General features: G+C 41.8%; 1 protein-coding gene across 6 annotated transcripts in view; it reads left to right on the plus strand.

Annotated features, from left to right (window-relative positions):
- NPNT (nephronectin) overlaps positions 1 to 13,018 on the plus strand; it is a 103,854-nt gene that overhangs the window by 45,411 nt on the left and 45,425 nt on the right. For all 6 annotated transcript variants that reach the window (XM_073340844.1, XM_073340840.1, XM_073340841.1 and 3 more), the window contains one exon: positions 12,746 to 12,838. In XM_073340844.1, coding sequence (XP_073196945.1) covers positions 12,746 to 12,838 — 93 coding nt within the window. The remainder of the gene's footprint in view (positions 1 to 12,745; positions 12,839 to 13,018) is intronic.

The raw sequence follows: 13,018 nt of genomic DNA on the forward strand, positions 1-13,018 counted from the left end.
GAGGGGAAAGTGATCAGGAACAGTCAGCATGGATTCACCAAGGGCAAGTCATGCCTGACTAATCTAATTGCCTTCTATGATGAGATAACTGGCTCTGTGGATGAAGGGAAAGCAGTGGACGTGTTGTTCCTTGACTTTAGCAAAGCTTTTGACACTGTCTCCCACAGTATTCTTGCCAGCAAGTTAAAGAAGTATGGGCTGGATGAATGGACTGTAAGGTGGATAGAAAGTTGGCTAGATTGTCGAGCTCAACGGTTAGTGATCAATGGCTCCATGTCTAGTTGGCAGCCGGCATCAGGTGGAGTGCCTCAAGGGTTGGTCCTGCGGCCGGTTTTGTTCAATATCTTCATAAATGATCTGGAGGATGGTGTGGATTGCACCCTCAGCAAGTTTGCAGATGACACTAACCTGGGAGGAGAGGTAAATACGCTGGAGGGTAGGGATAGGATACAGAGGGACCTAGACAAATTGGAGGATTGGCCAAAAGAAATCTGATGAGGTTCAACAAAGACAAGTGCAGAGTCCTGCACTTAGGACGGAAGAATCCAATGCACTGCTACAGACTAGGGACCGAATGGCTCGGCAGCAGTTCTGCAGAAAAGGACCTAGGGGTTACAGTGGACGAGAAGCAGGATATGAGTGAACAGTGTGCCCTTGTTGCCAAGAAGGACAATGGCATTTTGGGCTGTATAAGTATGGGCATTGCCAGCAGATCGAGGGACGTGATCGTTTCCCTCTATTTGACACTGGTGAGGCCTCATCTGGAGTACTGTGTCCAGTTTTGGGCCCCACACTACAAGAAGGATGTGGAAAAATTGGAAAGAGTCCAGCGCAGGGCAACAAAAATGATTAGGGGACTGGGACACATGACTTATGAGGAGAGGCTGAGGGAACGGGGGATGTTTAGTCTACGGAAGAGAAGAATGAGGGGGGATTTGATAGCTGCTTTCAACTACCTGAAAGGGGGTTCCAAAGAGGAAGGATCTAGACTGTTCTCAGTGGTAGCAGATGACAGAACAAGGAGTAATGGTCTCAAGTTGCAGTGGGAGAGATTTAGGTTGGATATTAGGAAAACCTTTCGCACTAGGAGGGTGGTGAAACACTGGAATGCGTTACCTAGGGAAGTGGTGGAATCTCCTTCCTTAGAAGTTTTTAAGGTCAAGCTTGACAAAGCCCTGGCTGGGATGATTTAATTGGGCATTGGTCCTGCTTTGAGCAGGGGGTTGGACTAGATGACCTCCTGAGGTCCCTTCCAACCCTGATATTCTATGATTCTAAGTGTCGCTTTTATGGAGAAGATCCGAGGCTTGAAGATGCAGGTGGAAATTATGGTTGCTCAAAGCCCCTTCGAAACTGAGATGATGGAGCAAAGGCAACAGGAGGCTGAAGGAAAAAGTCAAGACCTGCAGATGCAAGCTGGACTGAAGAACTCGGAGGGGAGACTACTGGGTGAGGAAAGTGGTCTGTTGTAGCATGTGACTACAAGAACCAGGCAAAGGAAAAGACTGACTAGTGAAGGAGAAATAGAGCTCAGGAACAGGTTTGCTCAGTTGGAAAATGAAGAAGGGGCATGACAGGCTGTAACTGAAGGAGGAGAGGGCAAGGACGAAGAGAGGAGCGGCTAGTCCTGTAAGAAGAGAAGAGCCGATGGAAATACCCAGAGTTCAGAGCCCCAGCAGGGTACAGGATGACTTGCAGAAGATTGCAAGGGAGAATAAAAGAGGATGCATCCGATGAAGTGAGCTGTAGCTCACGAAAGCTCATGCTCTAATAAATGGGTTAGTCTCTAAGGTGCCACAAGTACTCCTTTTCTTTTTGGGGAAGAAAGCTACTAGAGGTTCCCCTGATATAGTGCTTGGAGTGTGTTACAGACCACCAGGATCCGATTTGGATATGGATAGAGACATCTTTAATGTTTTTAATGAAATAAATACTACTGGGAATTGTATAATTATAGGAGACTTGAACTTCCCAGGTATAGATTGGAAGACAAGTGCTACTAATAACAGTAGGGCCCAGATTTTCCTGTATGCGATAGCTGACAGATTTCTTCACCAAGTAGTTGCTAAACCAACAAGAGGTGATGCCATTTTAGAATTGGTATTAGTGAGTAGTGAGAACCTCATAGAAGCACTGGTTGCAGAGAACAACCTTGGTTCGAGTGATCATGAGTAAGGCTGCGTGTTTGTCATGGAAGTCATGGATTCTATGACTTTCTGGGACCTCTGCAGCGGCTGGTGTGGCTGGCCTAGGGGCCACCTGGGCAGCTCAGGCAGCCTCTGGGCCAGCTGCATCAGCTACTGCTGGGGCAGTCTTGGGCCACGGCACCCTCCTCCCCCAGCAGCAGCTGGAGTTTGGGTGTGGGAGGGGGCTGGGGGTTGGGGCACAGGAGAGAGTGAGGGTTCTGGGCGATGCCTACCTTGCAGTGGGGGCTCCCTGGAAGCGGTGACATCCCTTGGCTCCTAGGCAAAGGGGTGCCCAGGGGGCTCTGCGTGCTGCCTCCACCTGCAGGCACCGCCCCAGACAGCTGCGGAGCCAGCGCTTGGCTCAAAGCCAGAGCGCAGAGGTCACTGGCCACGCCTTCGCCTAGGAACAGAGGGAGGGGGGTGTCGTTGCTTCCAGGGAGGTGCAGAGCCAGGTAGGGAGCCTGCCAGCCCCACCAAACTCCTCTCCTCCCTCCCCCCAGCAGGGGTTCTGGGCCATGCACCACTGCCCCCTCCAGCACCCACAGTGCCCCCAGGCCACCCCCACCCCCCGAAGATTTAGTCAGGGGCATATAGTACAGGTCATAGGCTGTGAATTTTTGTTTACTGCCCTTGACCTGACCATGACTTCTACTAAAATTTCCCCTTGACTAAAACGTAGCATTAATTATGAGTTAATTCAGTTTAAACTAAATGGAGGATAAACGAAAATAGATCTGCAACAAGTGTCTTTGATTTCAAAAGATCTAACTTTAATAAATTAATGGAAGAACTCAAGAATCTGAATTTGGAGGAGGCTTGGAATTACTTTAAGTCGAAGCTGCAGAAGCTATCTGAAGCTTGCATCCCAAGCAAGGAGAAAAAGTTCATAGGGAAGGTTCTTTAGCCATATAAATAAGAAGAACACAAGGAGAGAAGAAGTGGGATCACTAAGCACTGAGGATGGGGATAATCTAGACGTGGCCCAACACCTAAACACGTACTTTGCCTCAGTTTTTAATGAGGCTAATGAAGAGCTTAGGTGTAGTGATTGAAGTCCAAGACCTCCCTGGTAGCGTTCTCTGAAATGCTTCCAGTTCCACACGCAGGGCCAGTTAGACAGGCAGAACTGAAGTGTCTCAATGCGTGGATGAGACGAGGGTGTAGAGAGTAGGGGTTTAGATTTATTAGGACCTGGGGAAATTTTTGGGAAAGTTGGAGCCTATACAGGAAGGATGGGCTAAACCACCTAAATCAAAATGGAACCAGATTGTTGGTACTTAAAATTAAAAAGATCGTAGAGCAGTTTTTAAACTAATGGCTGGGGGAAAGCTGACGGATGCGGAGGAGCACATGGTTTGGACAAAGACATCTCTTAGGGGAGGATCTATTATTGGAAATTTTCTATGTCCTAGTAAGGAGGAGAGGATGGAAGATGATAAAATACGGTTAGGATCTGATGAGAAACAGTCAAATGAAAAAGAGGCCCTTTCAATTACATGATGGAGCTAAAAAGTGACAGATTTTTAAAGTGCTTATATACAAATGCTAGAAGTCTAAATAAGGTGGGTGAATTAGAGTGCCTTGTATTAAAAGAGGATATTGATATAAAAGGCAGTACAGAAACTTGGTGAGACACAATAATACCAGGGTACAAAATATATCGGAAGGACAGAACAGGTCATACTGTTGGGGGAGTGCCACTATATGTGAAAGAGTAAAATCAAATGAAGTAAAAATTTTAAATAAACCAAATTGTACCATAGAATCTCTATGGATAGTAATTCCATGCTCTATTAATAAGAATATAGCTGTAGGGATATATTCCCAACCATCTGACCAGGATGGGGATAGTGACTGTGAAATGCTCAGGGAGACTAGAGAGGCTATAAAAATTTAAAAACTCAATAATAATGGGGGATTTCATATTGACTGGGTACATATCACCTCAGGACGGGATGCAGAGATAAAGTCTGACTTCGGTACTGGGCAAACTGGTTAAAACAAAGGTAAAGAACAAAATTGTCAGACACATAGATGGACATAATTTGTTGGTGGAAAAGTCAACATGTTTTTTGTAAAGGGAAATTGTGCCTCACCAATCTACCAGAATTCTTTGAGGGGGTCAACAAGCATGTGGACAAGAGGGATCCAATGCAATTAGTGTATTTAGATTTTCAGAAAGCATTTGACAAGGTCCCTCACCAAAGGCTCTTAAATAAACTAAGCTGTCATGGGATAAGAAGGGAAAGTCCTCTCATGGATTGGTAACTGGTTAAAAGATAGGAAACAAAGGGTAGGAATAAATGGTCAGTTTTCAGAATGGAGAAAGGTAAATAGCGGTGTCCCCCTGGGGTATGTACTGGGACCAGTCCTATTCAACATATTCATAAACAATCTGGAAAAAGGGGTAAACAGTGAGGTGGCAAAATTTGCAGACGATACAAAACTACTGAAGATAGTTAAGTCCCAAGCAGACTGTGAAGAGCTACAAAAGGATTTCTCAAAACTGGGTGACTGGGCAACAAAATGGTAGATGAAATTCAGTGTTGATAAATGCAAAGTAATGCGTATTAGAAAATATAATCCCAACTATACATAAAAAATGATGGAGTCTAAATTAGCTGTTACCACTCAGAAAGAGATCTTGGAGTCACTGTGGATAGTTCTCTGAAAACATCCGTTCCATGTGCAGTGGCAGTCAAAAAAGTGAACAGAATGTTGGGAATCATCAAGGAAGGGATAGATAATAAGAGAGAAAATATCATATTGCCTCTATATAAATCCATAGTACGCCCACATCTTGAATACTGCGTGCAGATATGGTCGCCCCATCAAGATATTGGAAAAGTTCAGAAAAGTTCAAAAATGATTAGCGGTATGGAACGGCTGTCATGTGAGGAGAGGTTAATAAGACTGGGACTTTTCAGCTTGGGAAAGAGATGACTAAGGGGGGATATGATAGAGGTCTATAAAATCATGACTGGTGTGGAGAAAGTAAATAAGGAAGTGCTATTTACTCCTCATAACACAAGAACTAGGGGTCACCAAATGAAATTAGTGGGCAGCAGGTTTAACGCAAACAAAGGGAAGTATTTTTTCACACAAGGCACAGTCAACATGTGGAACTCCTTGCCAGAGAATGTTGTGAAGGCCAAGACTATAACAGGGTTAAAAAAAGAACTAGATAAGTCCATCAAGGGCTAGCCAGGATGGGCAGAGTTGGTGTCCCTAACCTCTGTTTGCCAAAAGCTGGGATGGGCGACAGGGGATGGATCACTAGATGATTGCCTGTTTTGTTCATTCCTTCTGGGGCACCTGACATTGGCCACTGTTGGAAGACAGGATACTGGGCTAGATGGACCTTTGGTCTAACCCAGTATGGCTGTTCTTATGTAGTGGCAGGGTGGCTAATGGCAGCAAGGATATGGAGGTGGAAATTACCACATCTGAGGTGGAAGTCAAACAAATCAGGTTAATGGGACTAAATCGGAGGCCTGGATAATCTCCATCCAAGAATATTAAAGGAGCTGGCACAAGAAACAGCAGGCCCAATAGCAAGGGTTTTTAATGAATCTGTAAACTCGGGGGTCAAACCCTATAAGTAGAGAATTGCTAACATAGTTCCTATTTTTAAGAAAGGGGAAAAAATTATCCAGGAAACTACAGCACTATTAATTTTACTTCAATTTTATGGAAAGTCTGGAACAAATTTTGAAAGAGAAAGTAGTTAAGGACATAGAGGTGAACGGTAACTTGGATAAAATACAACATGGTTTTACAAAAGGTAGATCATGCCAGACCAACATGATATCCTGCTTTGAGACTATAACTGATTTTTTAGACAAAATTGTGGTAGATCTAATCGATGTCAATCTAATCTGTGTGAATTTCAGTAAGACATTTGGTACAGAAGATGGGGATTAATATGAGAATTGAAAGGTGGATAAGGAACTGATTAAAGGGGCGACTACAACAGGTCATACTGAAAGGTGAACTGTCAGGCTGGTGGGAGGTCACTAGTGGAGTTCCTCAGGCATTGGTCTTGGTACTAATCTTATTTAACATTTTTATTACTGACCTTGGCACAAAAAGTGAGTATGTGTTAATAAAATTTTCAGATGACATGAAGTTGGGAGATATTGTCAATACAGAGGAGGACCAGAATATCATACAAGAAGATCTGGATGACCTTGTAAACTGGAGGACTAGAAATGGGATGATATTTAATTGTGCAAGGTTATGCATTTAGGGACTAGCAATAAGAATTTTTGCTATAAGGTGGGGACTTACCAGTTAGTAGCTACAGAGGAGAAAGACCTGGGTTTATTGGTTGATCACAGAATGACTATGAGCCGTCAATATGTTGCGGCCTTGAAAAAGGCAATCGCATCCTAGGATGCATCAGGCAAGCTGTTTCCAGTAGAGACAGGGAAGTGTTAGTACCATTACACAAGGCACTGATGAGACCTCCTCTGGAATAATGTGTGCAATTCTGGTCTCCCATGTTTAAGAAGGATAAATTCAAACTGGAACAGGTGCAAAGAAGGGCTACTAAGACGATTCGAGGAATGAAAAACCTGCCTTATGAGAGGAGACTCAAAGAGCATGGCTTGTTTAGCCTAACCAAAAGAAGGCTGAGGGGAGATACAATTGCACCCTATAAATACATTAGAGGGATAAATATGAGAGGGAGAGGAGTTATTTAAGTTACTCACCAATGTGGACACAAGAACAAATGGATATAAACTGGCCATCAACAAGTTTAGCCTCGAAATTAGACGAAGGTTTCTAATCATCGGAGGAGTGAAGTTCTGTAACAGCCTTCTAAGGGGAGTAGTGGGGTCAAGAAACTTAACTGACTTCAAGACCAAGCTTGATAGGTTTATGGAGAGGATGCTATGATGGGACTGCCTACGATGGCATGTGGCCCATCAGCAACTGCCAGTAGCAAAAATCCCCAATGGCCAGAGACAGGATACTAGATGTGGAGGGCTGTTACTACAGAGAATTCTTTCCCAGGTGTCTGCCTTGTGGGTCTTGCTCACGTGCTCTGGGTCATCTAACTGATTGCCATATTTGCGGTCAGGAAAGAATTTTCGCCCAGCTCAGATTGGTTGAGACCCTGGGGGCGTTTGCCTTCCTCTGCAGCCTGGGGCACAGGTCACTTGCAGGCCTAAATGGTAAATTCTCTGTAACTTGATGTTTTTAAACCATAATTTGAGGACTTCAGTAACTCAGCCAGAGGTTAGGGGTCTATTTCAGGAGGTGGTAAGACTCTGTGGTCTGCAATGTGCAGGGATTCAGACTAGATGATCATGATGGTCCCTTCTAACCTTAAAGTCTATGAAATGGGGAAGATCTTTGGCTGGTCAGAGATTTGTTTGCATTGGCTCTGAGAGAACTAATAGTCAATATTTATTTCTGTTCAATAGCTTGGCCTAGAGTGGAAGCTAGAAAGCTAGATTTGTGGGGTCTGTGTGACAAATTTCTATCAACTAAGGTCCTTAATATGTTCAACTTTATGATGCAAGTTACTGTCTGGTTAATTAAGATGACAACTTACTCTAGTTCATTACTTGGCAAATTCTAAATGGCATTACTATTCTACAGAATCAGTTGAAACATATGGAATCAATAAATTGTAAAAATATAACATCCCAGCTATACCATCCTCTGGTTTCTTGTCTACTTTGTGTCCATTTTGCTTAGACTATAAACTCGTAAGGGCAGGGACTGTCTGCATTTTGTGTTTTGTACAGTGCTAAACATGTCAATACATGATAAATATTCACCAAAATATCATGGCACTGGAATAAATAATTTCAGTAAGGGAACAGATTTCACTTTTTAAGGAGTTAAAGGCAGTGTATTTAATAATAAAAAAGACATTATAACAAAAAAATGCTTGGCGCAGTGTCCTCTTCAAATTGTTTGAGCTGTAAAATGTTTTCCAGAGTTGTAATGATTCTTAGCAATCTAAAAATAATCATATTAGCATGAAGTGGATCCTGTGGCAATACAAATAAATTCGTAGACCTATTTTTTTCCCTGTTTCTTTCCATAGTATCATTGCTTTGCTGTTGCAGTATTTTAATTACTTGGTTTATAATACATGTACATTTTTATTAGTGTTGTTTCATATTTGTTTTAATTAAAGCATGGCTTGGCTCAGAAAAATGTCGATGTAACAGTGATCCACTGGTGTTCCATATTTACTCTCCATCTGTAGAACCAGAATTTAGCTGGCAAGATTGTTGATGATGCAGGAAGCAAATAGAACACAACTTCATGTTCTGTGATTATTACTGGTTCAGCAGGGTTGACAGTATTAAACACTTGTATCTGTCAGTGATCTAAATGGAAATAACGGAGATGTATGCAGTAACAAAGAGTCATTCTATACACTTGCTTTTTAGCCCACTTCAAATTTTATTTTTTAAATGAAATTTCCCACTCAAGATAGGTTTGAAGAAACGGGTGGCGGTGCTGATGGGCACCCAGACTGACTGTACACTAGTGGCCACTTATTGATTCCTTTGCTCACAACAAGTAGCAACTTACTCCAAAAGTAGTTACCTTGAAATCAACAAAGTAAATACATTCATTTACACAACAACTGACCCAGTATTGGATACTGATAATATGAAATTCTTCCTCTCCCCGCAACTAGTTTGTAAAGTTGAAATCCCACTTCTCCTGTGGCTGGGAATCTCACCATCCACTCCCAGAGGGATGAGTTTGGAAGAAACTACTTCTGGAGATCCATCCAGAATTTTCTTTATTCTCTTATCCCTCTGCTGGAGGAGGTGCCAAGCTTTACATTCCTTTGGCAGATTAATATACTTGGAAAATTTACTGTGACTATGTTTAGTTACAGAGGATAAATAGGAGCAGCTTGCTTGATTCAGCAAGTTCTTCGTGTTTTCTGTCATTTCCATCTACAGTGATCGACATCCCCTTGTGGGCACATGCAGTTTGTCCCTGCATGCCTTCACTAAATTGCACATAGGATAATATATATGATGAGAGAGCTGATTTTAATTATCTCCTTTGCATAAATTATCCTGAAAGCCTCAGTAACCTGGTATATATCAGAGGGCTGGAATTGGGCCTTAAAAGTAGGGTGACCAGATGTTCCGTTTTTAAAGGGACAGTCCTGTTTTTTGGGATTCTTATATAGGCGCCTATTACCCCTGACCTTCTGTCCTGTTTTTTCACAGTTGCTATCTGGTCACCCTGCTTAAAAGGAACCTCATGTACATGCATTCTGCCCAGAGCTCTCCTCATTCAGACTAACTCTCTCTAGAACCAGTATGTATTGAGGAATATGAGAATGACTCAGTGTTTAAGACAATCCATAAAGTTTACATCACCCACTGTGGCAAAATATATTTTTTTAAATAAAGGTATAATTGTTAATTAACTACTCTCCCTTCCTCCCCTCTTAAAATTTGTACACTAATACGATGAAACTGTGATTTAGGGTTATTGCTGCTGGGTTTAAATAGCTGAGGGGTTATTTAATGTTTTATATTCATGCTTAATAATGGCCATAAACCTACTGGGTCTGGGTTCTCTGGTGTCATGCAGCTGCTTTGCACTGGCATCATCATCGCAGGAATATCATCACCTCAGTGTAACAGTGACCCTTTGGCAGTATATAGCATTTATTTTTTACATAGCATACACCTTCCCTGCTGGAGTGTTAAAGGGAAATGGCAGCAGGGCTGACCAATTCTCAGTGGCCTTTTTGGGCCCTGTGGCTATTAAAGGCTGGTTTAAACACTGGGGAAATGCACTTCACAGAAGTACAAAGGTGAGCTTTAAACCACCTTTGCACAGTAACCCCTCACTTGTGTTCTGTGCTTTCTGACTGTAGTCCAACATTCAGAATAATATTTTAAAATTTTGAGAGACTAAAACTTTGCCAAATTACCTTTCTCTTACAACAAAATGTGTATGTGTTTAGAGATGTGTGCATGTAATTACATACAAAAATACAGTAAAAGAACATCAGTAAGGTTGCAAAGTCAGGCTCTCAACAGCTCTTTCTTCAGCTCCCTGGTGTATATGCATTATGATACTAGCTTTAAATATATGATTTCATACTATTTTTCCATTGCACCTCTACTTTGTCACTGCGCAGGATGAGATGGGTTTTACTCAATAAGCATCTGTTCAATATTTCATTTTAATAAAATATTTAATTTCCTTATTTACTGTAAACCATCCAAATCCTTCACCGAATACACAATTATTAACTTCCACACAGGCGTCTCAGTATAGCTTGTCATCACAATATGTGAGTACTTCACAAACACTAATGAATTTATCTTCATAACACCCTTGTGAAGTAAGGTTGGATCATTATTACCATTTTACAGATGGAGAACTGAGACACAGACATTTATGTTAAAAGTAGGCGATACTTTTGGAAACCCAATTTGAGTTGCCTATAGCCTGATTTTTCAGAAAACGTAAAGTTTTATAGCATATTATATGTTGAAAACACAGTGCCTGTTAACTTTAGTGCTCAGCGTTTCTGCAAATCTGACCTCACGGTCTTAAATTGGGCACCTGGAAAATGAGGAACACACAATTAGTGGCCACTTGTGGGATGTTTGGTTTAAATGACTGTTCTAGTATTACACAGGAACTTTGTGGCAGAGGCAGGGATAGAATCCAGTTCTCCAGGGTGGCATTCAGTTGCCTTAACAATGAGATCCTCATTTCTCTTCATGCAATCCCCTGCCTTGTTCACCTTCCAACTTCTGCCACATATGGGAAGGTGCAGTACAGACAATAGCTTCATTCACTACACAATTCTGATTCCTTCCCTGAGCACTAGCCATCCTGTGCACTGAATGAGGCAGAAATCATGAGGAAAAAACAGCATGCAGTTGTGTAATTAAAGATTGTATCACAATACATATACACCAGTGGGCTTTATTAAGATTGCTCATGCTTAATTGTGGCATTTCCTGACTTTTCAGCACTTGCCTTTACAACCTTAATGTTCTTTTAATGAGTTTTGTATGGAATTTCCTAGGCTTTTTTAAAAAGCAAACTGAAAAAACAGAAATGCCATCATGTGGAATTATATTGATATACACATGATTCATCAGCAGAGTTGGAACCTTTTAGATCCATCATGTGGACCTCTGCCACTTGAGCTAACAGAGTGACGGATAATATTAATAGGTTGTCTCCCTGTATGTGGGCCAGCCACTAACGGGATATGAAGCGCATGCTTTGCCAGTGGGTTGCACTGCTGTTTGCTGATGGTAACAGAACGCTAAGACTCTGGGCATCCTGGGTTCTATTCTAAGTTCTGTGGAGAATGTTCTTTTCTGGTTATAAACCCATCTGCTCCTGTGCACCCCAACCCCTACTCCTTCTGTCCCTGGCTCCTCCAGTCTGCCCTCATCTTAATCTGCTCCACCCACTCTAATCCTTTTCTCAGTTTTACCCCCATCCCTCAGTTCCCAGTCTCCTGCTGGTCCTAGTGACTTCTTGTTCCTGTGGCTGTCCCCGTGTCCCACCCCCACTTGTTCCCCATCATTAATTTGAATGTGTTCTGAGCTCAAGTTTAAGAATCAGGCTTATGCGCAGCAGCAATAATGCTGCTTTTAATGAGCTGTGTAAGAAGATACAGTGAATAAAGACCTTTTTTTTTTTTAAATTAGTAACAAGGTCTTTCAAAATACTGTTTAAATATTTAAATTGTGCCACCTTGCTGTGATAGTGGCCATGCAAAAGAGGTATCTGAATGACCTATTACAAGCTTGGGCCTGGTTCTGCTACAGCTGCTTAGCCAAGTAGTGTCATTGAACTAAATGGAACTTCTTGTGTATGTAAAGATTACTCACATGAGTAAAGCATGTAGGATTGCACTGGTGATCCTTCCCTTCACGGATCCACCTTCTGGAAGCCGTGATCCCAGCCTCCGAGACAAATCACCTCTCTCTGTAAATGACCATCCTGTATCCTTCTGGCCAACAAACTCTGGAGGGAGCCTCATTCAATTCTCTTCAGAATAGGGAAGGTCATGGTGACACAGAGCCTTTTTTTGAGTGTTAAAGAATAAAGAAATGCCAGATAAAGAAATGCCATTGTCTAAACAACCCAGGGCAGGGGAAAATCTGTGGATACTTGGAACTGCACTGTTGCTTGTCTGTTACTGAGCTGATAACTCATTGATGTTGACACTCCTACTTCCTGTTCAGTTCGGACATATTCTAGTAATAACAAACTGAATGACGTGCATCACACAGTACATCTGGAAGGCCATGAGTCTGTTTGCTGGTCAGATACTACATAAACTGGAGTATCCAAAAAGTTGAGCATTATGTCCCATAACCCGAGAACATAATGCTCATTATCAATCTGTTTTCTGATGTGTATTTGTTTTTTATCACTGAAAAGACACTTTATGTGTGCACTGTGGTGTTAAAATGTGAAGTGAGGTACAGGGGCTAAGTATTAGTAGTATTTGTGCTGCTTTCATTAATATATTATTGTTGATTAGATGAGAACAATAATAAATGTTCTATTTTCAGCTATATGTCAGCCTAGATGCAAACATGGTGAATGTATTGGACCAAACAAATGCAAATGTCTCCCAGGATATACTGGAAAAACCTGCAACCAAGGTAAGAAAGCAAATCTTTTAATTAAAAAAACAAACAAACCCTGCATATGAGACTACAGAAGAATTTTTATCTTAAAAAATTACATAATATTAAAAAAATTAAATATATGCATAGCAGCTTCAATTTTCTGCTTATTCATAAATAATTGAGTATACCTGTATTAAATTCATAAAGGGAATG

This window comes from Lepidochelys kempii, chromosome 4 (genome assembly GCF_965140265.1).
Source record: "Lepidochelys kempii isolate rLepKem1 chromosome 4, rLepKem1.hap2, whole genome shotgun sequence".
In the NCBI taxonomy this organism is placed as follows: domain Eukaryota; kingdom Metazoa; phylum Chordata; order Testudines; family Cheloniidae; genus Lepidochelys; species Lepidochelys kempii.